This window comes from Diachasmimorpha longicaudata, chromosome 13 (genome assembly GCF_034640455.1).
Source record: "Diachasmimorpha longicaudata isolate KC_UGA_2023 chromosome 13, iyDiaLong2, whole genome shotgun sequence".
Lineage (NCBI taxonomy): Eukaryota > Metazoa > Arthropoda > Insecta > Hymenoptera > Braconidae > Diachasmimorpha > Diachasmimorpha longicaudata.
Window position 1 is genome coordinate 2,903,404 of NC_087237.1, and position 26,573 is coordinate 2,929,976.

General features: G+C 43.2%; 1 protein-coding gene across 17 annotated transcripts in view; it reads left to right on the plus strand.

Moving 5' to 3' along the window:
- The window catches only part of LOC135168377 (uncharacterized), a 78,860-nt gene that overhangs the window by 14,621 nt on the left and 37,666 nt on the right, over positions 1 to 26,573 (plus strand). For 13 of the 17 annotated variants that reach the window (XM_064132490.1, XM_064132492.1, XM_064132491.1 and 10 more), the window contains exons 3-8: positions 18,941 to 18,988; positions 24,544 to 24,842; positions 25,355 to 25,381; positions 25,491 to 25,661; positions 25,782 to 25,993; positions 26,376 to 26,571. In XM_064132490.1, coding sequence (XP_063988560.1) covers positions 18,941 to 18,988; positions 24,544 to 24,842; positions 25,355 to 25,381; positions 25,491 to 25,661; positions 25,782 to 25,993; positions 26,376 to 26,571 — 953 coding nt within the window. Of the gene's footprint in view, positions 1 to 18,940; positions 18,989 to 24,543; positions 24,843 to 25,354; positions 25,382 to 25,490; positions 25,663 to 25,781; positions 25,994 to 26,375; positions 26,572 to 26,573 lie in introns of all 17 variants that reach the window. The other 4 variants (XM_064132479.1, XM_064132489.1, XM_064132480.1 and 1 more) reach the window with 3 other exon arrangements.

Consider the following 26,573-nt stretch of genomic DNA (forward strand, 5'->3'; position numbering starts at 1 on the left):
GTTCGGGGATCGATCCCCAACTCCCGTGACGTCATAAACCGGGACTCTGCCAACCCGGTACACGCCGGCAATGGGTGAGTTTGCAACACTCTTGCGCCATAGCGCTACATAGAGCTTTTGTGCAGTGATTCACAGTTATTCTCGGGCTTTTCTGGTCCGTTGTAAGTCATGGTGGTGAACAATTTGGTGGGACAGCAGTACTTGTGAAAATACGGATAGACGTGTGGATTTTTTTTTCGTCTTGGTTGTATTATTTTGGAGGCTGGTCGGCTACGATGATGTGACGAAGTTGTGGGCGAAATGCGCGGGGGGAAATTGTGGGTGAAAATTAGAAAAAATCGCGGCAAATTTTTTTTTGGAAGAAGGTATTCGGGGAGTGGAATTTTTCAACGGGGAAAATTGGGTTTTGGGAGGATGAGGCGGCTTGGGGATTATGCAGATGGGGATGGGATAATTAATGTCTTTGGGGGAGGAACACTCACCGGGAGGGTAGGTGATCTGCCTTCGGTGGTGAAGGACGTGAGGAGGAAAGTGAAGTTTTCAGTGATAGAAAATTTTTGGAAATTTTCGGAGTAAAAATTTCGAATTTTGGGGAATTTTATCGCGAGACACTTGAGAAATCAGGGACTTTATTTATGTTGCTGAATTTTTAAGTGAAAACATTCATGAATAAATGGGAAGCTGCACTGACTCAGCAAAAATTACCCTCACGTTTAGTAAATTCTCCGAAGTCAGCGCTGAAAAATATCCACATGGGTTTCCTCCAAAGAAATAATATATAAAATAAAAGAAAAATTATCTTGATACATAAAACATAATATAGGTCGATTACATATATTATTCACATCGTCACGCGATTCGTTTAGCTCCTCTCGATATCGCGAAACCTGACTTTTTTCATCAATCAATTAATTATTTTCATTATGTTCTGATTACGATTTTCCATTACCATCGAGTTATCGTTGTTTATACTTTTCTCGAAGCAAATAGCCCGCAGAGTAATTAGTCGATTAATTAATTAATTGAATTGCTCCGCAATTTCCGGGGAACTCGCTCTGCGATTATATATTTTTTTGCGTAATGAGAACATAATATATTACATATCATACATCAGTTAGCCTCGACATTGTTTTTTCCTCTTTCAAGACGCGATTTTTCGTTTACTCAAGAAAAATATCGTAACCAGTAGACAAAAATTACTACTCACACCCGCACTATTCTAACCTCGAACTTATTTATCTCCCCGAATGACAAATGATCAATTTCAATGTTAGCATACTTGATACAGTGGGCTTCACGTCGGGTATCATGTTTCGTCTCCACGTGAATGAAACTAATACCAAGACGTGTCAATGATCTCGTTAGTCATATAATAGAGAGAACGAGTGACCATTTTTATATCGGAAAACTGTCGAATCAATAGTCGACAAATTAGCCGACGGGCATTCTGCCAATTGCAGTGGATGAATACCCCCATTTTTTACGGCGAGCGAAATTGATGACGGGATTTTTTTTCGAAAATGCGGGTAACATTATTGAATGAAATAGAGACATGTGGCTGAACGGGAATTTAATGGAACCTTTTTTTTTTTGTTTATATTCAAAAAAGATTATTGACTTTTTAGGAGGGGATGCGCTTTTGACATGTAGCTTATTTATTGTTCCGTCTCAACATCGAGATCTAAAATAAACCCAATTCTCGTTCCGTTCTTCGAGCTTTTTCGTCGTGAATGTCGAGTGAATGCAACAAAGTGTTGAAAATAATATCGAATAGTGAACTTTGGAAATTTCTCCAAAGTGCAATTCTTTCAGTGACTAAAATGCGTGTGAATGCGAAAACTTGACGATAAGAAGGTACCTTTTGAGGGAGAAAAATCGGCGATATGAACTGGTACACGTGAGATAATATTCGCTCGGTTGAGGAATCATGCTGACACGTTGGAAGAGCAAGGACAAGAGCTCCTCGAAGAGTTCATCCAGCGGAAGTGGCAGCAAGAAAAAACGAAAGTTTGGAAGAGAAGGTAGGCCCCCCCCCTCTCATTTTCCGACACTCCAACAACAAATTTTCCCTCGTTTTATGGTTTAGTTTGGGGTGTGGTGGCGAAAAGAGAGGACGAAGTTGTGGAGAGGTGTAATTTGATAATATGGTTAATTAATCTGATGAAATGGTACTGGGTCTCGAGTGGAGGTAAAACACGAGGTAAAACACTTCGTTATTTCAGCCGGCGTTACCTGAAATTCGAAGCACTGCTTTTCGCGGTATTAATTTATAAAACTGGAGGCTTTAAAAATGATTAATCAATGGAAAATGATTAATTCTCGAGTCCTAGAGTTGACAAAAAAAAACAATTGATGACTTCCAATTAATTTATGGAAATTACGAATTTCTGTGGAATTTTCTTCTGAGTTTAGTTTTTCTAATCAATAATCTCTCGTTTAATTAGTATATATCGATACAAATTTATAAATCCCGAGAGCTCGACACCGACGATAATTTCTATATCGCATCTACACTTTTAAATTCTCTTCTCTGATATTTCCGAATTTATTCTGTGGGGTTGAGCAGGTGATTGAAATAGATTCACGCCAGTGTGTTGGTCAAAATATTTATTCTCAAGTTCTACAGGATACCGCGAGTGGTATGTCCAGGGTAGATCGGGAGTAGTGTGTCCGAGGAAGGTAGAGGAACGACTGTGTAGAGATCGGGAAGAGTGTGGGCTTATAAAGGAAAAGTGTAGGAAAGGGAACGCCTTTGGATCTCTGGTTTAGGGTTCGGAATGCGCCGGTTCTGGGGAGTTCCCCAGTCTCTAAATAATGGTTTATTGCCTGTAGATGACCAGGGTTTGGGGTGTTCCCCAAACTGATGATGGTCGAGAGGGTAATTAGCCTCCGAGGGTCAGGTCCGGGGCTAGACTCGGTTGGGGAATTTCCCATCGAGTTGATGGGGTGTCCTGGCGACACTGTCACCACAGTACCCCCCTGCCAGTGATTTGGATCACGATGATGATGCTACTGTCCTGCCTGGTAGTGGTTGGTGAACCTGACGCGTCTTCCTGAGCGCGTTGTTGGTGGTGTTGCTGGTGGTGGTGGTGGTGGCTCTGGTACTTCCGGCTCGGGTGTTGCTAAATTCTGGGTGGCTTGTTGGAGACCTGGTTCATCGTCAGCGATGACATACGCTGGTTTCAACCTGTCGATGGAGACGTTCACGTCCTTGCCCCTGATGTGGATGGTGAACGTCTTGGCGCTGCGGCGGATGACCCTGTATGGACCTTGATACGGCATCTGGAGAGGTCCTTTTGGTGCGTCATGGCGGACGAAGACTTGCTCTGCCGTGGCTAGGTCTTTGAACACAAAGGTTTTGTGAGCTCCGTGTCTGTTGACCTTAGCCGGGCGCAGGTTGGCAAAGTGCTGGCGAAGTTCCTTGACGTAGTCCGCTGGGTCGTCTTGGTGACTGACAGCTCGGGGGGCCAGGAACTCTCCAGGTAGGCGTAATGGCTCGCCGTATGCCAGGTCGGCTGCTGATGCCTGGAGGTCTTCCTTCCAGGCCGCTCTGATCCCCAAGAGCACCGTAGGGAGTACCTCCGTCCACGTGGTGTTCTCATGGCACTTGATAGCTGCCTTGAGTTGGCGATGAAACCGCTCGACCATGCCGTTAGCTGCTGGGTGATAGGCAGTTGTCCTCAGGTGAGTCGTGCCTGCCAAGTAATTGAGGTGCTTGAACAGGTACGACTCGAATTGCCGACCTTGGTCTGTGGTGATGCGGAGGGGAACTCCGAAGCGGCATATCCATCCCTCGTAGAAGGCTCTAGCGACTGTGGGTGCCTCCTGGTCCTCCAGGGGAAATGCCTCCGGCCACCTGGAGAATCTGTCGACGCACGTGAGGCAGTATCGGTAGCCCTCGGAGATGGACAGGATGATCAGGTCCATGTGCACGTGCTCGAACCTCGAAGATGGTGGGGCGAATTCTCCCACTGGCGCTGAGACATGCCTGGTGATTTTGGCCTGCTGGCACTGGATGCAGGCGCGAGCCCACTCGCGGCAGTCTGCTTTCACGGACGGCCAAACGTAACGTTGAGTCACGAGTTTGACCGAGGCTTTGACTCCAGGGTGAGCCAGGTTGTGGATGATGTTGAAGGCTGCTCGGCGGTATGGAGGTGTCAGGTATGGTCTTGGTGATGGTGATGACGTGTCGCAGAAGACAGCTACGCCTGCTCCTGGGATCTGGATTTGCTTGAGTTGCAAGCCTGATCCTGAGCGTAGGTATGTTTTCATTGTGTCATCGGCCTGCTGTGATGACGCCAGGGCGGTGTAGTCCAATGGTGACGAAACTGCGTCGATGCGGGATAGTGCGTCCGCGACGACGTTGTCCTTGCCGGACACGTGTTGGATGTCGGTGGAGAACTGCCCGATGAAATCCAGGTGCCGTGCCTGTCTGGGTGAAGCCTTTTCCAACTTCTGCCGGAATGCGAACGTGATTGGTTTGTGGTCCGTGAAGATCGTGAAGGTCCTGGCCTCTACCATGTGTCTGAAGTGTTTGATGGCGAGGTAGATTGCCAGGAGCTCACGGTCGAATGCGCTCCACTTTGTTTGTGCTGGACTGAGCTTCTTCGAGAAGAAAGCCAATGGTTCCCAGTCCCCGTTGACTCGTTGCTGCAATGCTGCACCGACGGTGTGGTTGGAGGCGTCACAGATGAGCGCGAGGTTGGCGTCGGCCTTGGGGTGAGCCAGGAGCGCTGCGTCAGCTAGTCTGGCCTTGCAGGTGGTGAAAGCCGTCTGGGCTTCCGGAGTCCAGTTGATGGGAGTTCTGCCCTTGATATTCCCCACCAAGAGCTCGTTGAGTGGTGCCTGGTCCTGTGCAGTCCGGGGTATGAATCTCCGGTAGAAATTCAGCATACCCAGGAACTGTCGGAGTTGCTTCGCCGTTGTTGGTGCTGGATAGTCCAGGATGGCTTGGACTTTTTTCGGCAATGGACGTGTGCCCTCCTTGGACACCAGGTAGCCCAGGAACTCCACCTCAGGCTGGCCGAACACGCACTTCTGTGGGTTGATGAGGAGGCCGTAGGATTGGAGGCGTTCAAATAAGGTTCCCAGGTGCTGTTGGTGTTGTTCTGGTGTTTCGGAGGCTATCAGGATGTCGTCGATGTACGCGTAGCAGAAGTCCAAGTCCCGTAGCACCTCGTCGATGAAGCGTTGAAAGGTCTGGGCGGCGTTGCGAAGACCGAACGACATGTAGGGGAATTCGTACATACCGAATGGTGTGGTGATCGCCGTCTTCGGGATGTCCGCCTCGGCGACCGGAATTTGGTGGTACGCCCGAACCAGGTCGATCGTGGAGAAGATCTCCTTGCCTCGGAGTGCCTGCGCGAAGTCCTGGATGTGCCGCACTGGGTAGCGGTCCGGAACGGTGCGAGCGTTGAGCGCCCGGTAGTCTCCGCATGGTCTCCAGTCATCCGTCTTCTTCTTGGCCATGTGGAGAGGTGAAGACCATGGGCTATTCGATGGTCGGGCTGTACCTCGTTGGACCATGGCGCTGAACTCCTTTTTGGCATCGGCCAGGCGGTCTGGGGCCAAACGCCGTGGTTTGCTGGCCACTGGAGGTCCTGGAGTGGTCTGGATGTGATGCTTGGTGTCATGCCGCGGAGCTGTCCCGGTTCCATCGGGTCTGGTGAGGTCGGGGAACTGCTGAAGGAGCTCGTGGTACTGCGAACTACCTGTAACTATTTTAATACTCGATAGATTAACATTTTCGACTTGCCCGGGTGAGGTGAGCGAGGTGATGGAGTCCACGAGTCTGCCGTTGCGGAGGTCCACCAAGAGTCCGTAGTGGAACAGGAAGTCTGCTCCGATGATGGGTTTGGAGACGTCGGCGATGACGAAGCTCCACGGGAATGCTCGCCGCAGCTTCAAGTTGAGGTCCAAGGAGACCGTCCCGTACGTCGCAATGGTGCTGCCGTTCGCCGCCGAGAGCTGATAAGTCGACTTGCGTTGCGGCCCGCGCACTAACCGTCGTGGGAAAACGCACAAGTCGGCTCCTGTGTCGATCAAAAAACGTACCTTGGTTTCCTGATCGGTGATGAATAGGCGGCGCGTCGTCGAGGCAGAGTCACTACCCGCCATTAGTGACTGCTCGGTCCGTTTCCCTGAGCGGTGAAATTGCACGGTCGTGTGCACATTTTAGCCTCAGGTCCGAAGCGCCGATGGTACCAACAGATGCGGTCGGTTCCGTGCTGCCGGTGCGTGGAGCGCGACCTGGACCTCTCTCGCCTGACGTTGCGGCCGCGGGGGGATCCTCCGTCTCCTCTGCTCGACCGCTTCAGGCTCTCGATTTCAGAGCGTAAGTCGCCGAATTGTTCCTCGAGGTTGAGGGCCAACTGGGACAGCTTGAGGCTCAGGAGCGCCTCAATGCTGTGCGCCGCTGCCTCAGCGACCTGTGGAGCAGCAGGTGGGATCCTTGGTCTCAGGATCTGGATGGTTTTGTCGGCCAGATCTGCAGCGTCGTCGAGGGAGGCCTTGCGCTGGGTGGCCAATAACACCTGGACGTCGGCCGGAAGGCGCGTGACCCACAGTGTCCGGAGAGCATCGTCCGGGAAGTTGGGTCCCGCCAGGTTTTTTAGGTGGCGCAGAAACTGAGACGGTTTCATGTCTCCCATTTCTGCGCCTTCTAGGAGCTTCCTCGTCTTCTCCTCCTGGGAGGAGCTCAGGCGCTTTATGAGCTCCGTTTTTAAATATGTGTAGGGGTTGTCCGCCGGAGGGTTCAGGATGATATCCCTCACGTCGGTGGCGTACCTTGACCTGGAGAGCTTCCCGCAGATGTGGCCGAATTTTGTTGATTCGGAAGTGATCCCGGCTGCGTGAAAACTGCGATCGGCGATGCCGAAGAAGAGTTCAGGGTCCTCCGGCGTGAACTCTCCTAGTTGCACGGCTACTCGGTTGATTTGGGCCGTACTCTCCATCAGGTTCTGCTGCTGTTGTGGAGGCCACGTGTCCTGCGATGGTGGTGAGGTGCACTCGTCGGATGGTGCTCGTTGCTGTAGTGGCCGCTCTCGTTCCACGACCATGTGGCGTCTGCTGGTGCTCAGTGTCCACGAACTTCCGCTGGATCACGTCGGGGTCACCAATTTGTGGGGTTGAGCAGGTGATTGAAATAGATTCACGCCAGTGTGTTGGTCAAAATATTTATTCTCAAGTTCTACAGGATACCGCGAGTGGTATGTCCAGGGTAGATCGGGAGTAGTGTGTCCGAGGAAGGTAGAGGAACGACTGTGTAGAGATCGGGAAGAGTGTGGGCTTATAAAGGAAAAGTGTAGGAAAGGGAACGCCTTTGGATCTCTGGTTTAGGGTTCGGAATGCGCCGGTTCTGGGGAGTTCCCCAGTCTCTAAATAATGGTTTATTGCCTGTAGATGACCAGGGTTTGGGGTGTTCCCCAAACTGATGATGGTCGAGAGGGTAATTAGCCTCCGAGGGTCAGGTCCGGGGCTAGACTCGGTTGGGGAATTTCCCATCGAGTTGATGGGGTGTCCTGGCGACACTGTCACCACAATTCTAGATTTTAATCTTCAAAATTCAATTTCTGCTTCTACTCCCTTAATCCACCCCCAATTCACCGCACCAACCGCGCGATTGAAAAAACCCACCTCAGACCGACTGTATAACAAGAGATTTCCATTTTCGTTGTACCACAATTCACCTCTCCACTTCCTCGGTCAAACTTTTGACAAATAAGAACGAGAAGAAAACAGGGAATGTTATTTTGTTGAATTTAAAAAGTGGAGAAAAGAGAAGATGGCGGGATAGAAATACCGAGGAGGGATGGAGAGGATGATTGCGTGGGAGCGGCTGAACCTCACGGGAAAAAACCACTTTGCGTCTTCCCTCCCTTCAGTGCGATCCAAGTAGATGCGCCCATTCAACGCAGCCCACCAACTAAAGTCAAATCATGAATTATTCCACACAGAGGGAAATTTGCGATAAAAATTACACCATCGTTTTATAAAACTGTATCATGAGTCGTTACCTCAGTTTTACCCCCAGCCAGTAAAAATTAATATATGATGGTTTATTTCAGGTTAGAAAAAATTTTATCTCCATAAAAAAGGAAATTACCCTCCGAGAAGACTGAAAACTAAATTTCTAAATTATTTTTTCACCCCAAAAATTAAAATTCAGAGGAAAAAAAAAAAAAATCATCAGCGATGAATAATCTATTCTCAAGTTTTTTGAATTAATTATCGCCGCCCTAAACGGCTGAGGAAGGGCTAATTCGCCCTCCTCCCTCCTCATCACAATACCTCACGTCTCAACGAATGCCCAAGAAACGTAATAAATAAAGAGCAACGTGATAGGATAACCCCGGCTAAGCAATTCATCCCGATTAAGCGGCAACGGGATGCTGGCCAGAAAAGTTGGACTACACCCTGGCAGGTGCACTGTGCGCTTGCGCCCAGGTTGGAAAATATTCTCTCGGCGTAGAGCTTCACCAACGCTCACCACCCAGTCTCCCTCTTGCTCTGGATCGGCCGGCGGGTGGTAATCACCCCCCGAGCGGGTATAACCGGTGCCTAACCTCCGCGATAATACGTTACCCCACTGATCGGGATAACAGCCGACAAAACCAGGCCATCGTACGGCTTATCATCTCATTATTATCTCAGTCGGACAGAGTTAAATAACCCACCCGCCCCTCGCCCATCCGATGAAAATAAATAAAACATTGCGCTGTTTGCGGAATAAAAATTAAGTGAGGGATGAAAGTACCGGATTGCAAATATTCTGGGGATTTCTCCGTAATTTCCGTAAATTTTCGGAATTTATTCGGAGCGCTGCGTCATTTTTTTTCTAAATATTTCACCCGATGCGGATGACGGGATTAATTACGTATTTTTTACTGAGTATTTCTCACCGCAAAAACGTGCCGATAGTTTTTGAATTTTTTTTTTCTGGAGGAAGAGTCCTGTGCGGGTCGCGGGATCGGGGATAAATAATTTATTTTATAATTCACGAAAGTGCGAAGGTACTGTTTGTTCCTGAATATAACTGGACTGTGATAAATTGGGAATTTTCACTGGCGTGAGATACTAGAGTGACATAATGCGTATTTTCGTATTTAAACGGTGTATTTCCCTGGATGGTAAGCAATTTTCGTTTAACTACACCCCTTCTGTTTACCCCCGTATGCACCGAGATAAATTTCGTCTCGAATTGTCAAGAAATCGTTGAAAAAAAAATTACTGAAATTATTTATTCTTTCGAGGAAAATAATTCTCAAACACAAATAAGATTTAATTTTTCACTCCACCCCAAAGTGAAAAATTTATATCTTCCATTTATTTGTTGACTTTTATTTATATTTCATTTTAATGGCAGAGCTGTAGACCCACGAGACAACACACAACACAGTTTTCGATTGTTTCCATTCATACAGCTCCACCCCGAAACTATATCAATGAAGATCCTAATACACATCTTCTTTGAACTGTACGGTATAACGGTCTGTGCACTGGGTTGTCCTAGTTCCGAGTGTTCGTAACTCCCTGGGACTGCAGTACACTCAGGCAAAAATTCTCACATCGGTACTTATTCTCCTGTGTTAGGAGACATCTACGTTGTTGGATATGTCTCTTTGCGCTTGGACTCAAAGTATCAAAATCCGAGGGGAGTTCCCTCCCTTCGGATCATCTGAATACAGAAAACTTGGTCGTGTGACTTTGCCTGTTAGTTCTTATTATATTACTTGGAAACTTTCACCGGCCCTGTCCAACTTTAGCGAATATTCCGCGAAGGCAAATACGCAGGAACCAAAGTAAATAGATTGTTTTCAATCCCAGAGGGGGATGAAGTTTTTAAAGCGACGGTTTTGGTTGAAAAGCATGACCTTGAATACAAGATTTTACCCTGGAATATGTGATTTTCGTTCTGTTTCCACTTGAGGGATTATTTTTTGCATTTTATTTCCATTTTCGAGGGTACGATAAGTACTTGTTTTGCATTCTGTCAGTCTTCGTCCGGGAGATCGTGGGGTGGGACTTGTGTTGATGGTGAGGTCAATGGAGGGTTGATAAAAAAAAATATAAGACGTCAAAGGGTTGAAGTCCAGGCATTTTTAGTGTCACCTTTCACAATTTTTGGTTCTGTCAGTCTCGGAGTATTCAGCATTCAAGTGGGGGAGAGGATCGATTTGGAATATATGAATGAATGCAAGGGGGTGAGCTCAACACACCTGAAAACATTTCAAAAGTGATGTCTCTATATCGAAATAACGTTCTTGAATGAAATATTCGTCTTTCAATCGATCATTCCCATTCTTATGCCTCAGGATGGCTCCATCAACGCTCGTTGTCTTCAGAACAAACTTTTTCAACTTTATTTCAGTAACATCGAGAATCAATTTGAGCTTTCAGTTTTTTCATTCAAATTTATTTGAACATTGAAAATGAACGGAGTTGAAGACACGATGAGAATTCGCACATCTGCCATTAACTATTTGTTTGACGCTCAAAGAATTTAATTAAAGATATGATGATTGTATGATTTTGTTTACCTACCCCGATAATGCATCGATACAATCTCCGGGGAATCACGGGCTTTTACCCACCTTCTTAATTAGCATCCTCATCGGGGTTGCATGGAATCCACTCTGACGATGCTGCATCAGCATCAGTCACAATAATCCCCTTTATGATGAGCTTGAGTAGTCGTCAATGAATCAGTCTGAGTTATTATCATACCAAATTGAATGGTTTTTCTCGCATGGCTCGGGACATTTTTTCCACCCTTGCGTGAAAACCTCGCACATCAGTGAAATTAAATGCCATTGGGGACGCCACAATCGTACAAAGTTCAAGGTTCATACTAGGGGAGATCACGAAAAATTGTTGGCGTAAATCATGAATGCGTGTGAGGGTCCGAGGAGATTCATTGATACTTCCTTAACACGGAGGGAAATGTAGGAAAACATGAAAATTGTGGGAGTTTAGTCTCAGGAATTACGCATTTGATCTGTTATAAAATAGGCAAAACGTTTTTCTTAATTTTTTTATTTATTCAATAATAGTATTTACTCGTAAATATGTACACTTATCAAGGAGTATATCATTTAACAAATATAAAAATCATTAAAAATTGTCCAACTACTCGTTCGGAAGAATTTATGGCACCGATAACAATTTTCAAATTTCCGTTGACAATTTCTGTTGGTGGAATAATTAATTGATTAATGAGTTTAATCTTCATTTGCTTAACCACATCTTGAGAATATGCCCACTATTCGCACTATATTCAGTGAAAATTACCGGACAGTCCAGGGGAGGGAGAATGAAGGATCAAAGCCTATAAATTTATAAACCTTATCTCCTTCCACATCAACTGACATTCAGTCCCAGGACTTCTGACCCCATTCTGGGAATAAATTATTCGGGCTCACCGCCTCGGTGGTATCATCACATATTCGGCTCAATACGGTGGTCACTTGGAGTCGAGTTGTCCTGTCCATGAGTGAATCGACAACTCCATCTAGGCGATAAAATCGGGGGGAGGTGAATTCATTAACATCTCAATGTAATGCTATGAATATTAATAGTTTCATTTTATTTAAATACTCGTGTCATTTTTTGCTGTGCGGTGGTAACGTATCGGCTAGCTACCGTACCGACAGCCTCGCCACGTCCGACTAAACCTGACTTAGACTACTGGGGTAAACCAGGGTGAGACGTACACGCGTTTTATTCTGGTATTTTTTTTATTGCGTTGTTCTCTGCATATGGGTATGACTGACCAACGTTGTACATATATATCATCAAGAATCATATATTCTTGTGTAATTTTAATTGAAATATTTCTCTCTTAATTTTTATTCATAATATTGGGTCGAATAATTTTTTTCCCGGTTAACGTTCAATTTCTCTAACCGAGATTAAAAAATTAATATTTTGCATACTAAAATCAATTAATATCAATAATAATTGATATAGTACATTTTTTTACTATACACTTCTCCTCATGTGTTAATCCATAAAAGAAAATAAAAAATCGCCTGTCCACGACAACAACAATTTTTTTTTTCTCTGTGTAATTTTAATCCAAATATTTATCTCTATGTGTAAGTCGGGACTATCGTTACCGCGATGCATCATATTTTTACCCAGGTGCATGCACTTCACCGCTCGCATTATGAGGTAATAATAAGATCCTCCGTTATAGAAAAAGTGGGTCGGCAAGATTCGATTGGCTATCGCATCGATATTCTCATAAAATAATTCGGAGGGGCTCTAAACAGATCCCTCCGGTCCTCGAGTCCCTCAACGAGGCTGATCGACATCGATATCCCATCGATAGAATAAACACATTGTATCTTTCCTGGAACTGAAATCCCCTCGTTGTTGTTATTCTATTGCGATGGATGGGTCTGCGGAGGGATGTATGGGTGGCGGGGAGGGGGAGGGGAGGGGATGGGTTAAGGGGGGTCACTGAGAAACGTTTAACCCAGTAAACTCAGAGGCGATGAAAATGTGTCCTCGCGGTATAAAGGAGTTGATCATTGAAAAAAATGTAGGAGGGAAACGTACGAGCGACGAGAGGACCGCACCCACCCTGATTATCGACCCGAGTGCAACGGTTGGCATGCGTCGAATTTCACTTTTTGCTTCCGCATGAAGACTTTGCGATCGTAATCGTTTAAATTCAATTTTACAATTTTTTTTGGGGAGGGTAATTGAGGGAAGTGTACGGGGAAATATAAAAATAGATAAAAATATGAAAAGGGGAGGTAAAATTGCGATGGGCATTATTATTGTATCGTGGGGGAGGAATTATTATTTATGGGAGCCAAGTGGATGTCGAACTATTCGTCAGTTGCACTACTTAAAGAGGGAACTGATTATTTTCCCCGTTTCAGGGATGACATTCTAATTCCATATCTTTCTCTCAACTCCTCTTCAGTGGAGTCTTTGGTTCTTCCACTGCTACTCATTTCCTCAACCGCGGAAGCAAAAAAATTCTCATCAACTCATTCACATGAAAAGATTCGAGAACAAGTTGTCATAGTCATACCTCGCAATTTGGAGGGATTAGGAATGTAGGTTGAGGTGCACTTACTCTGTTATTTCGTTTCGAACATAATTTTGGGACGAATATAGTTTTTTTTTATTGTTTTATTTTTTTTTATCAACGAAAAATTACCTTTTCTCAAATAGTTCAGTTTTAAAAAAATTTTCTTCAAACATCAACGTGAATAATCTTGATCTCCTGACGTGAAATTATTCAGAATGCTTGATATGTGTGGACAAAAATAAATCGTCTGTCTGTAGCTGTTGTCAGTCCATCTCAGTATGTTATAATTGTTATAGTTTTTCTCCAAACAGTACCGAAATGTTTAGAGTCGTTTTAATAAATAGAACCAGAGAAGAAACAGAAAGGAATTAATGAACAAGGGCCTTTTGCGAAATCTTTGGTCACTAAGAGTCAGTTGATCTGGAGACATCATACCAGAAAAATATACCTTCTGCGTGCGATAATAAATAATTAAAGTTAATAGTTAAATCGTTTTTATATTATTGAGACAATCGCTGTCCATAATCCAATAAAAATGATTTATCATCTCCCAAAAGATTGAAAATCTTGGATTTGAGGAGTACAATGGGATCGTTCGCCAGGACAAGTGAAAAATATTACAGAAATTATTCTGTCAACGTGAAATATATTTTCTTCACACCCAGACTCTCCAACATATTTCCTGTAATTCGAATAGTGAATTCAGCCATTAAGTTAGATCACAAGAACAGATCGAGAGATAAATAAAATTGAGAGGCAGCATCTTCCGTACATCTCGAGATACTTCAGTGGCATCTAGAGATGTTATCCTAGTGGAAGCATGAAAATCCTTTGGCGAACGTATTTCCTGGCACTTTTCCAGCGTCATTCCCGTTGTGAAAGCTCTTCCAGACTTATATTACATCCACTCCTGACATTCCTCCCGCACCCTGTTTTTCATACTCGCAAAATAGTGAAATTTTTATTGATAAAAATATTGATAAACAGAGGACAGAGTCCCCCGTCAATGCCGGGGTCGGTCTAAATAAATAATAGTTTGACAATCGTCCTGGTCCATCGGGAGTACTCCACTGTTGCTGCCTGATTCTGTAGTGCACCCTGGGGCGTACAACCTCCAGATGAAACGCACCAAATGAGACTGAACGCGAGAATAATTTTCTAATTAAAAAAAAAAAACGAATGTTAACTAATCAACATTTTTCTTCACGTTCATTTTTCAAACCCTTACGATTTACAAATAACTACATTAAATTGCCTGACCACTTGCGATTCTTATTTTTTAATAACTTTCAATCCCGCAGATCTCATTTTCATACTAAAAAAAATTATTATTCATAAATTCTAAACAATAATTCTTTTTCTCCACGCGATTTCGGAGTTATTACCCATTAAAGACCATCCCATCCACCCCATTCTGCCCTTTTCCCTAAGCAAAAGGAATTAAAATTTATCGAAACTCGTCGAAAGGTCAAGAGGTCGCAGCGATTAATCAATAATTTTATTCAGTGTCGGTGTTGCAACTCAAGTCGGGAAAGATTTTCCGAAGGAACGAAATGAAATAGTTTCGCGGGAGGATTGGGTGGGCTGTGGAGGAGGGAAGGGAGTGGGGAGGGGTGAGAAGGGGGGTAAATTCGGTGGAGACGTAAAAATAATAGGAGAACTCAGTGGATACGGCAGTGCGATGGCCATTGGTTGGCATCGATTGGTGCAGCTTGCATTTGAAGCGCTCGAGGGGAATGCTGGGCGGGGAGGTCGTGAGGTTCAAAGAGGGATAACGTTGGGCGCAGCGACGACCTCACTGTAGCAAACTCGCGTCGGTGGGGATAACGGGGGACGTTGGGGTGTGGGCGACCACGAGCAGTATTCGCGTCGACACCGTATCATCCGGCTGCTGTTGTGTCAGACTCGCCGGGAAGCGCCGAGTTCGTCTCACAAACCTCAATAGCGTGGTTGACAGTGCCTTGGTCAGATGTTGGTTTATTATGTTGGAGGAATTAGTTTTTTGTTGGGTTAATGAGTAATGAATTATTGGGTGTTTTATTAGAGGAGGAAATACTGGGGATTGTTCGAGGGAACTGTTAATTTTGAGGAATTGTTGAGGTAGATTTGGAGATTAAAATAGTCGACGATAAGTTAATGATTGGAAAGTGGGAGGGATTTATTTACTGAATGTTAATTGCCACTCTCAGATTTTGTTTTTAATTGTGCAATGAATATTCCCTACGAGATAAATTATTCAAGTCAAACACATAAATTGATCATTTTGCTGCGTTGTTCATATGCTAATGAATTACTGAATTCATTTTAAAAATAGATGGTATGAGTAGGAGTGAATAAACAAATATTTACACATTTGGGTGATGTAAATATTGCCGTATTTATTGCATAAATAACCCCGAATCGTACGGTTTTATCCTCAGGGAAATATTCGCAATTACTCAAGGGAATTATAAATTTTCCTGAGTTTTCAAGGTAGAATGAACGGGTCGAAATAGTTTTTAAATGAATTCTTGATGGGATGAAGGAAATTTACTTGAGTTTGTACATTCACTGCGTTTCTCTAATGGAAACGAAGTTGCCAAAGTCTTTATTTCGCTTACTTAACTCCTGAGTTTTAATTACCACTCTCTGGAATTTTTCTTACAATTACGTTACTCTTGTGATTCTAATAAATCCATCAGCCATCAATGAATATTCAGTCTGCTATTTACAAATTCGAACGTCTCATATTTACAAATTCGAACGTCTGCTATTTAGAAATTCGAACGTCTGCTATTTACAAATTCACGAAAATTCCAGATAATTCATAATCAATTATTTTGATTTTTTTTCTTTTTCTTATTCACTCGGGTCATCAGCCGAATCACAAGGGCTTCTGCAGTTCATTCCATGAACAAGTGAAATTGTTCCATGTCGATGCGTTAGTGCCCTCTCACTTGACAGTCGTACCTACAGTGCACGTTCAATCACAGTAGAAATAGTACTGTAGGGATCCGCCGAGATTAAAGGCCTATTGGAAACGTGCTCACCTGATAGGATCTACAGTCACCGGTGATTGAGAATTGGTCCATTCAATTCTTTTGTTCATCCCCTTTCCGGTACGATATTGGGATATTTCGGAACCGAGTGAGGAACAGTAGAATGGTCTCTCTTCAATGTTATTACATTCACGCCGAGAAGTATTCCGTAAAAATTACGGAACTTGCAGTTCGCTCATCGATTACGGAATCGATTGGGAAAATTTTACGCAACAGTATCGTGATTTTTGACAGTCGGTTGAGCCAAAAATTACGAAATTTTCGGAAAAAATTGCCTGGCAATTCCGTAAAAACTCTGAGAATCGTATTTCGCTCTAGAATTACTATAAAAATATGTAATTTTTCTGGAATATTTTTCTCTGTGGAAGATGACCGATTAGTTTTCCTGAATTAATCCTACATTTTTATCTCAGTATTTAACCCCTGGATAAGCCCTCGAGGAACCCTAAATAAACCTTTTTCAAGTCTAAACTGGAAATGAGTCGAATGTTGGGAAAAGTCTGACTGTCAAATTGAAAAATATTTTTTTTTAATTGAAGATGAAAAAGAAAGTTCCAAATATGTCATTGTCCACCTGTTAAAAGAAGGTTTGAAATATGCCATTGTCCACTTGTTACACAAAAAAAGCCCTGCAGAGCACTGCACTTGCAGAGGAAAAAAAAATTATTTATAAAAAATAATAATTAGAGAATGTAATTGAGGTGAAAATTTCGTGCATTCATTTGTTGGGATTTTTTTTTATCAATACTTGTTGTCCTCTGTATGCTCTCCACGATGACAAAAGCAAAAGCTGGACTGGCGGGAGAGGGAGAAGAGCGGCCGCGAAATTCGATCTCACTATTGTGGAGTGTCATCGAATCCCAGGGCACATCCGAAAAGGCAAACCCCCATTCCCCCACCTCCTGACGAAGTAGACGTATTCTCTGTTGCCAGGATTCCACTTTTCCCTCATATGCAGCACTTCCGGCCGATCCTTTCGCGCGAGTTCTCCCGGCAGTTCTCACGCCCCCTCTCGTGGAGGGATACCAGCACTGGAGTATTGGGGTAATTGAATTTTGAGGGAAAAATTTGTCGAGTCTGTATTATTACCTCCGAGGAAATTATCCGGCGAGACGACGCGATCGATGAAGACTTTATGAATGAATACAAGTGGACGGGCTGAGGGTCTTTGAGGACTTTTCACAAGTGATGAGTTTGTTTATGAATTTTCACCTTAACCTGGACTCGAGGCTCTCAAGAGGTGATTCTGAAGGGGTTCACTTCACTCGGGCGAACCTAGCGTTGACTCAATTCGGCAAAACCCTTCGGAAAATCCACGGACCATGGAATTTCATCGTCAATCTCTGATTCCACCAACATTCCATCCCACATACGTAGAACTGGTCTAAATTCCTCGGAATGTCCCGAAACGGTATCAATTGTACGAACAAACCTCTGCGTCTAGATAACAATTGTCTAATAAATGATCCAGCGAGCGAGTTCTTTGAAAAAGCTCCAGCTTTTATCCTCAATTATTCAAAAAAATGTGAAGTGCAATTTTCCAATTTCTCTTTCACGTGGAAAATATTTTTTCACATTGAAATGGCGACTATTCCAATAATTCCATTTAGTGCGTAGATATCGGGGCGCGTTTTCCATGAATTTATCCCTCTCCCCTTCTCTCTTATACCTTTAATCCAATTAACGATAAAAAAAACTCCCGTTATAAATTCCACTTGCACTTTTAACCCAATTTATTCCTGAAAGTGTCGTCTGAAAGGTCTATTCAACCGCGAAACGAAAGAAGCTGGAAAAGTCAGTTTATGATTGAAAAAATGTTTAAAAAAAAAAATTCACTGGGTCACAACAAGTGGGTCGTGCACCCTCGGCCTGGTGACCTCCGGGGCAATTACCAAAGCGTTATGTGAGTGCGTGAATGCGATGCACCAAAGGGTGGTGCGAGGTAGAGCGTTGTACCCGGTGCGATGACGAGGCTGTTACTCTAGCCTACACGCGTTCCTTTGACCTCTATTGATCTATATATCCCGACAGTACTGGCATTAACGTGTGCAATGCCGGCAGATATTCCCTGCCCACCACTCCTCCCAGATGGGTGTAATCTACTGCCTCGTGTTCATCCCTCAGCCGCCCCCAGTTCTATTTACTTTCCCTTGGTCCCCGCCGGGTGAAGCCTCCTGGAGGCATCTATTATTTATTTAGAGTCCTCCCTCTTCCAGTAACGAACATCCGCTCGTAACCGGTATCCTCTGAAGGCAGTACGTGCATGGGAACATTGTAAAATATGTTGAGACATGGGATAATGGGGCTGAGTCGGGGATAATGGGGTCAGCATTTCATGGAATCATTTTTTTTTACCGGGGGATGATGTTGATAATTTTCTGGGGTAAATATTGATAAAATTAAAGTAATGGAAGGGGAATGAGTGGCGATGTATCTTCTGAGAGTGGCAATTCTTCCGGAAAAATCAAAATATTTTTCACACCCAGACGAGGGGAATTTTATTTTTAATCAGGCAAATTCTTTGAAAGTTCACGTGACGAGGGTAAAATGTGCAGCAAGTGCAGCGAGTGTTGTCAAGGCTCTAGGCACAGCGTAGACACCAGCCCCACTCCAGGTTCGGACTCGGAGCCCTCAGGTGGTTACCAAACATTTCGTAAAAAATGAGGAAAAAAAAACAAATTTGGAGGGTTTTTTTTATTTATATTCTTGCTAAATTTGTTAGACATAATGGGAATTCATACAGAAGGGGGGTAACATGAGGGGATGAGAGGTTGTATCGACAACCATTAACATTAAATTCTTAGCGAATTTCTGAATTTATTTATTTAGTTGGTTTTTTTTATTTTTTTCGTTGCAGAGGAAGAGTGGAATCCGGGTGGTAAAGGGCGCCAGTCCGATGACACCGGTGAGTTCGTACTGTTAAACAAGAAGTTAACGAAAACGATAATAAATAAACAAACCAGAAAGTCTGAAAATTTGAAAAAAAAGAGACGATAAATTCGGAAATGTTACTACGATTGAGAATATTTCCTTTTCATTGGATTTATTTTTTTCATTTTCTCGACTTTGACTGTTGTTTGTTATGAAATTTTTCTCCACCCAACTTTTGCATGAACAATAGCTGGTGTACTACGTACCCATGCGTTAGTCTACCTCCTACTGGCATCAGTAAATTACGCTTGTTCCTGCAACTGAGTTACCAGTAACTTCTTGAAAGTTTCTGCTCCTGGGGTTCGTTATGACTTTGACGAACCAAAGGGACACTGCTACCTCTATTTCTAGAGTGCAATCGTCTTCTGACAATTTTCAAACGTCAAATTTTTCTTCTGACATTGACAACGGATTGTCACATTTCGAGTGACTGGTCCATTTACGAGTCGTATAATTTTCTAACTAACAACATAAACAACCCGCACGGTAAATGCATCAGACACCAACGACTGAAACTACAGAACTCTCGTTTTGAATAATCAGGGTTTCTGAATGGCTTTCAACCTGTGATGGGCTGAATCCAATGCAGATCTCGCGTTTGGAACAGGGATGTAATACCCCGGCCCTTGAGGATGTTCGATGCGGTCCTTTACGACCGACCGACTTTATAACGGCTTAAACTCGATCGCATTTGTATTTTATTCCCATGCTGCTGGCCCTTTTACCCTGGTGTGAATTTAACTTCAGCAAAATCTATGTGGACTTTGCTGGGTTTCCACAGGATTAGATTGCACCGTATCAAGTGTTTCTCGGGAAATCGATACAAACTCCCCCTCATCCCCCCATCCCTCTTCACTCTTCCACGTGGAGAAAAAAATTTAGGGAGAAATTAATCAAAATTTAATTTAGACGAAACAAGAGTTTCAGGGCTGGGTTTTAGACGGGCTAATTTGGAAATAATTTAATGGACATTAGGAATGAAGAACCGATGCAATTGTCTGGAGGTAGGGGCCATTGAGATCCTCCGGAAATTCAAATTGCTCCTGGAGACTTTTTCTCCAGCCCCCAAATTAGCCTCTTTTCCCTTATTTCTCCTCTTCCGTTCCATTCTTGGCCGGAGTTCACCCAAGACTAATTAATATTGCCGCTGGCTATTTTTATCATCCTCGTGAGGCCCCGGAGGTCCTGGGAGAAAATTCACCAAATGCAATTGCCAATTTAAATCGATTCAGTTGAGGAATCACTATTTAAAGTGGTTTTATCGATTCCAGTAAAAAAGTTTTGATTACATAAATTGCATAAATAATTGATTTTGAATAAATCGTCTAGTCCAATCGAAGAAGCCATTCATTCAATTTCAATAAAAATGATTGGTCTAATAAAACTTGAGTTTATGTTTCGATGGAATTTTTATTGCTAGCTATTTCTATAAAGTCATTTATTGCATACGATTTAATTTAACATTTTATGGGAAGATCGATAAGAACCGTAAACTCCAGTCAAGTATTCCATAAAAATTAGGAGCGTTCACGATTGTTGGAAAATATATTCACGTAAATTGTCATTGCATTAGTTGAACATTTGAGTGGGGTATAATAATTATCGGTAGAATTTATCGAGTGTAATTTACCGTCAATTTTCCATTCCATTGACAGTAATTATGGAATTTAATTCGAATTTTCGTTCTCCCGCCCCGAAACTCTTCGGGATGTTATCCTTTGAGCCTCTCGCCCATCCACTGTCGATAATGCAGGACGCGATAATGTCGGCATTCCCTCCTGCTGAAGCCCCCGCAGGTGGCGCCAGAGTGGGCGTAACTTGGCGCCGCCACTCGTGCAGCCACCGAACTAAAATGAATCTTTTAAATGATCTCTCGCCACACCCTGCTATCGCGCGCCCGTAGGGAGAGGTACACGAGGGTTGTCTGCAGTCGTCTGTCGTCTCCTCACTTGTTGTTAGTTATCAGGGTACCGCGGCGAGGCCACCCCGCGAGCAAATCCGCGCCCGAGGCCCCAAAAAAATTCCAACTTTTTGGAAACCCAAGTCTCCCCGTCTTCGCTCGTCGCCCTTAAAAATCAAAATTATTAAAAAATCGAAGGGTTGTCGGCCCTCCTTCGATTTTCACGTCTTTCCAAACACTCGCGCGTTGAGCTCCTTTCATTGACACGTTGCGACACACGACGGACGGATTGTACACTAATATTGATTATAAAAGCCGAGTTTTGTGTTTTTTTTGGTCTGTTGAGCTTTTCGGGTATCATCACTCTTTTTTCCCCATTTCTAGTTTGTTATGCAGCCTCCGGCGGCATTCACCCGATTCCCCGTTGACGTCTACTGTGCCGTGAATTTTCATTGCTCGTCATTATTATTTCCGTGAATATTCCATCAATCGGGAATACTCGACGAGCTTTATACGTCTTCAATCAATTCGATTGTCTCTCATGCCTGGTGTGACTTACGATATCATGATTAGATCTGTGGATTTATTGTAAAGCTCTGGGAAATGTAAGTAAAATATTCAAAACTCAATTTTTTAATATTTTTTACATAAAAAAATATTTGTGCTCAATGTTCGCGAGTGAACACCGAATTCCGAGGCCTTTTAAATTATTAAATAAGCATCACATATTATGTTTAAAAAAACACACGAGAGAATAAATCGAATCATCTTTTGTCGGAGAAAATAAAAATTTTAAGGCGTCTCGACGTTCGAGCCGATTGGCATTTGCTCTCTGGCGAGGGCTCTCCCACATATTGCGAAAATTATTTGGGATTTTCGTCTGTATCTCCCTCAGACACCCGAAAACCCGGGTCTGGTGTGCACAGATCTGTCGAGATTGGTATTTACCTTTTCAAAGTTCCAGTGGAAAAGGGATTGTAACCCCAACGTCTAGTCAGACGGTAGACTCCACTCCTCCACTCCTCAGACATCCGCACACTTTTTCTCCTGCGACCAATGAACTCTGGTCCTTCACATCCACTCGTGTACGTCACCCTCAAAAGCTCACTTGATTATCCTCGTACAACGGAATGATTTTCACATTTATTTTTTTTTTCTCGCGCATTTGTGTTTCTGCGAGGTGAAACGGTTGTTGGAAAAATTGTTAAAAGGGTGGGGAGTGTGCGTGATTAACATATTGTTCTTCAGGTTATTATTATTCGCGTTTACTCGACAAATATATTATTAATTACGTGAAAATATTCCGGTGAAACTGCGGTGCAGTAATTTTTTTTTGGGGGGAACAATTTATTGAGCCCAAATAAAAATACACTCAATCTGATTTTTCAATAGCTTCCCTTTACCTCGAATTGTTTCGTTTCCCGAGAGCATCGCAAAGGGTCTAGAAGTACTCGTCATGCATGAAGTGCCCTTGCACGTGTGCGAGGTTCGATATAAGTACGAATACAATCCATTTCCCTTCCCTGTATCGAATTCAAGTACTTCCGTGTGGTGGTTTATGAATAGCTCCTGAAATTTTCAGCGCTGATGCGTGACGATCGATGCCAGTGGACTAATATCTTCGATCAGGAAAAATTCATTCAGTAATAATTTCAAATCCGTTAATTTTCTCCAAAAAAAAATATTAATTAAAAATTTGCTTCCCTACACCACTACTCATCCATTATTCCAATTTTTCGCATATTTTTCTGTCTCTCTGCATCATCCCAAAAGCAAACAACGCAAAATTGATAGAAGACAACAATTGCTATTGCACTGACGATTGATTCCCCTCGATTCAATAACCACATCAATTATTGTCCACTGTGTGCTCTTCAGAATGAAGGCCAGATGACGGATGAGCTTTGCGAATGATAATTGACCCGGTTTGAGTTCTCGTTATGGCATTTCTCACAGTTGTCCACACGAGTGTGCAAGCATCACCCCCCCCCCTTCCTCCCCCACCCCTCCTCCCGCCCTTTCTAACGACGTATAACACACCAAACTCTCTCAATCGAGCGATCGAAACTCAATTATCACTGGGTGCCATATCTTATGTGAGAACACGTATGTTGAACAATTTAAATTCATGTGCACATACGAATCTACATATTATCCCTTATTGGCGCTGATGCTGGGGCGTCTGTAGCAGTGCGAGTGCGCATACTAACGAATGTCTGGGGAGAAGGGGAGAGAGCCGACTGATTGTGATTATAATTGTATGATGTAGCTCGATTCAGGGGTTAGCTTGTGAGAAATATGTCTCCAAGTTGGAGATGTCTTGATTCTGGATCGGTAGATTATGAGGGAAAATTCGGGAGACAGTGTATGCTAATTAGCTGGCTGGATCAATGTTTGGAGTAATTAGTTGGGGAGGGGGAGGAAATTTTGTTTTTATGGTGGGTTGGTTTAGATTCCCCTCGTGAACCCCACTTTTGGGTGGAATAAAGTGGATGAAAAGATTAGATTTTATTTCTTTGTATTTATTGTATTGATTTTTCAAGAATAAGTTTAGGTGTCGGGTGGAAAATGTAGTTAGTCGCGTGTGTGTTCGATAAGTGTTCAATGGAAGAATTCGATTTATGTAGTTCGTCGAGCTTAGGATTCCTGAAATATTGAGATGTCTGCCAAAATTCTCCACCGCACATTCTTCCCATGACTTTTGCGTCTACGTTCAAGCTCATACTCCTTCTAGGTCGTTAATTTTGCTCGTGTAGTTAACACAGAGGGTCGCCGACCTCCCAGCCACACGATTCGTAGTAATAAAACTGGAAGATTCGTTGTTAGTTCCCCTCGCAGTCAATTAAGTTACAATGAAGGCGCGACATTGCCGATCAATCGAATATCGTCTGCTGATTCTCGTTGTCCCCTTCTAGACTCCGGGACTGGCAAAAGTTTATGATTTATCCAAATGAGTCATCGCTTGAATAGTCGCAAAAAAAATGCTCGAATTTCAATTTAAAAATTTTTTTTTTCTCAGTAAATGGAAATATGAAAATGTTATGCGCTATTTCTTAAGACGTTGATTATAACGCGACTATTTCCAGCTTACTCAGTAAGAATTATTTTTAGCCGGCGAATAACTCCTGCCAAATAGGCCGGGGGACTACACTGGCGGTAAAAAAAAAATCCCCGAAGATTTTGCTTTCGCGAAAAAAATTCGCATGTTGCAGTAGGTGTGACGCACTGGGGTAAAAATAACAGCTTTTGTTTGGGAATTTTTTATTTTGTTGCGACAATATTTTTGGTGGAGCTGATTTTATTTACAGAGTTGGATTAACTTCTATCGATTTTTTACAGTTGAAAAAAAATAGGATCAATTGAATGTTAATGCGAGTTGAAATATTCCAGTTGATTAAAAATTTAATGAGGCATTAGCGATAAAAAGAGGGAAAAGTACCGAATTAATCTCAGTCCATAATCAGAGTTTGACAAAAGTCAAAAGAACTGAAAAACCTCCCCTGCTCTCTTCTCGATGATTAGAATCCAATAAAAAAATTGTCCGTATGATACGAAACGTCAATTTGACACACGAATTCAGTGTTTGCCCTTCCAATCACGACTAACGAATTTGTTGATTTAATTAACAGGTGGATCAGGCAGGGCGGAGGGTGAGGGGAGCTCGAACGATCTTCCCGGCGGGCGTAGGAGCGGCGTCATCGGAGTTTTGAGTAACGTTGGGGTAGCAAGGGCAACCGGTCCACTGGGGGGCGGCGGTGGCCGTTCGAGGGACGAGCCAAGAAGGCACACCCTCAGCGGTGATCACGCGCCCTCCCTGCATCACCAGCAATTTAACACCCAACAACTACATCCACTTCATCCCCATCATCTACCACCACCCCACGGACAGTACGGTACACCACCGAGGCACGGAACCATGGATCTGGAGGTAATTTTTAACAACAAAATATACAAATTCACGAACTATTAATCCCAACTTAATCTACTTGGTTTTTTTTTAATGAAATGATTTTAATCTCTCATCCAATTTTGATGGATTTTTATTTAATCTCGTTTTTATAATTACTGTATTTTTTAATCACGTACGAAGGAATTATTGATTCGAAATAATCTGCTTCGGTTTGTGAAATTGAATATCATGTCGAGGATACCAATAATTCACTGAAATATTCCATTCCATTTTTTTCTACTTCTCATGTGGGTTCGTGAATTATTTAAAAATCTTATAAATTCTGATTTCCCTCACAAACTTTGTGACTTGATCTGTTTGATTCAATTTCGCAAATAATTTTTCATTATTCGGAACATCCTCACCTGTTCTTGAATTTCACAGTGACTTTCACGCATCAGATAATGTTTCAATATTCAATAGCTACTCTCTGTGTGTTTTTAACTTTTGAATTATGTGTGTTTCCGTAATTCATCGAAAATAATACGCAGATGGGGACCAAGTCTCGCCAGCGAAAGGTAATTCCAAAACTTTCTCCGTTTTTGCATGTTTTTGCTCGGAAAAATCCATTACCTGTTTTGAGTCTGACGTTTCAAAATATTACTAATGGAATATTATTTATTACAGTCTCCGCTTCCAAGAGGCTACCCGCCTCCATCAACGGCGATGCTCTTCGATGATGATCCGGGTATCATGTCGGAGGTGGAGACTTCATCAACAGGATTCCGACGTGGTGGAAAACAGCGGAGTAGTCTGCCAGTGGTACGCACACCGAGCAAAACTCTGGAACGACCACTAGGTAACTCGGACATTATAACAATTTTTTCACGCATCCCCTCTGTTAATTTTGCATGCCTGAGTGATCGCAATAATCACCCCAATGAGCTAAAACTCCTGACAAAACAATGAATTTCTGTGGGCGACTCCCTAGGCCTGGTGTTCCTGCAGTACAGGAAGGAGACGAAGAGGGCTCTATTGCCGAATGAAATAACGAGCATCGATACAGTTAAAGCACTCTTCGTCAGAAGCTTCCCAAAGCAGCTGACAATGGAGTATCTAGACAGCCCTGATGTCAAAGTTTACATTCACGACAGTAACAAGGACATGTTCTACGAGCTGGAAGACCATCGGTATGATCACCTGCTGAATTATAGTACCTATTCATAGTTAATGAATCAATTCTGTGTCAAGATCGATCCGTTAATAGCCCACAGTCCATTCAAAAGCTCCCGTCAAGGGGAAATTCGGTTATTTGGAATTAGCTGAAACATTAATCAGGAGAGCTTAGTATTCTTTAATTCTCAATGAATGTTCCTGTTGTGATATTGAACTTTACCATTTCTTAATAATTAATTGAAGGCTTTGATGAACTCATCTCGAAGTTCTATTCATTAGAGATAATGACTGTTCATTTGCTTGAAAACAACAATGTCAATAGTAGTCAGCCCTCATTTTTTCTAAGCAGGATCTATCAACTTCGAAAATAACCTTTCTTCACCTTTAAATTTCCAGCTCACATTTACGAGACATCAGAGATAGAAGCGTTCTGCGATTAATCGAGAAGAGTGATATCGTCGGGATGCCAGGGCCCCTCCAGGGGCTCCCTGTAGGAGGCCAGGGCTTGCCACCTCACTGGGAGGACCAGAGTTACTTCAGTGAGCCTGAATTTGACAGTGAATTTCAACACCAGCACATCCACAAGAGCAAGGT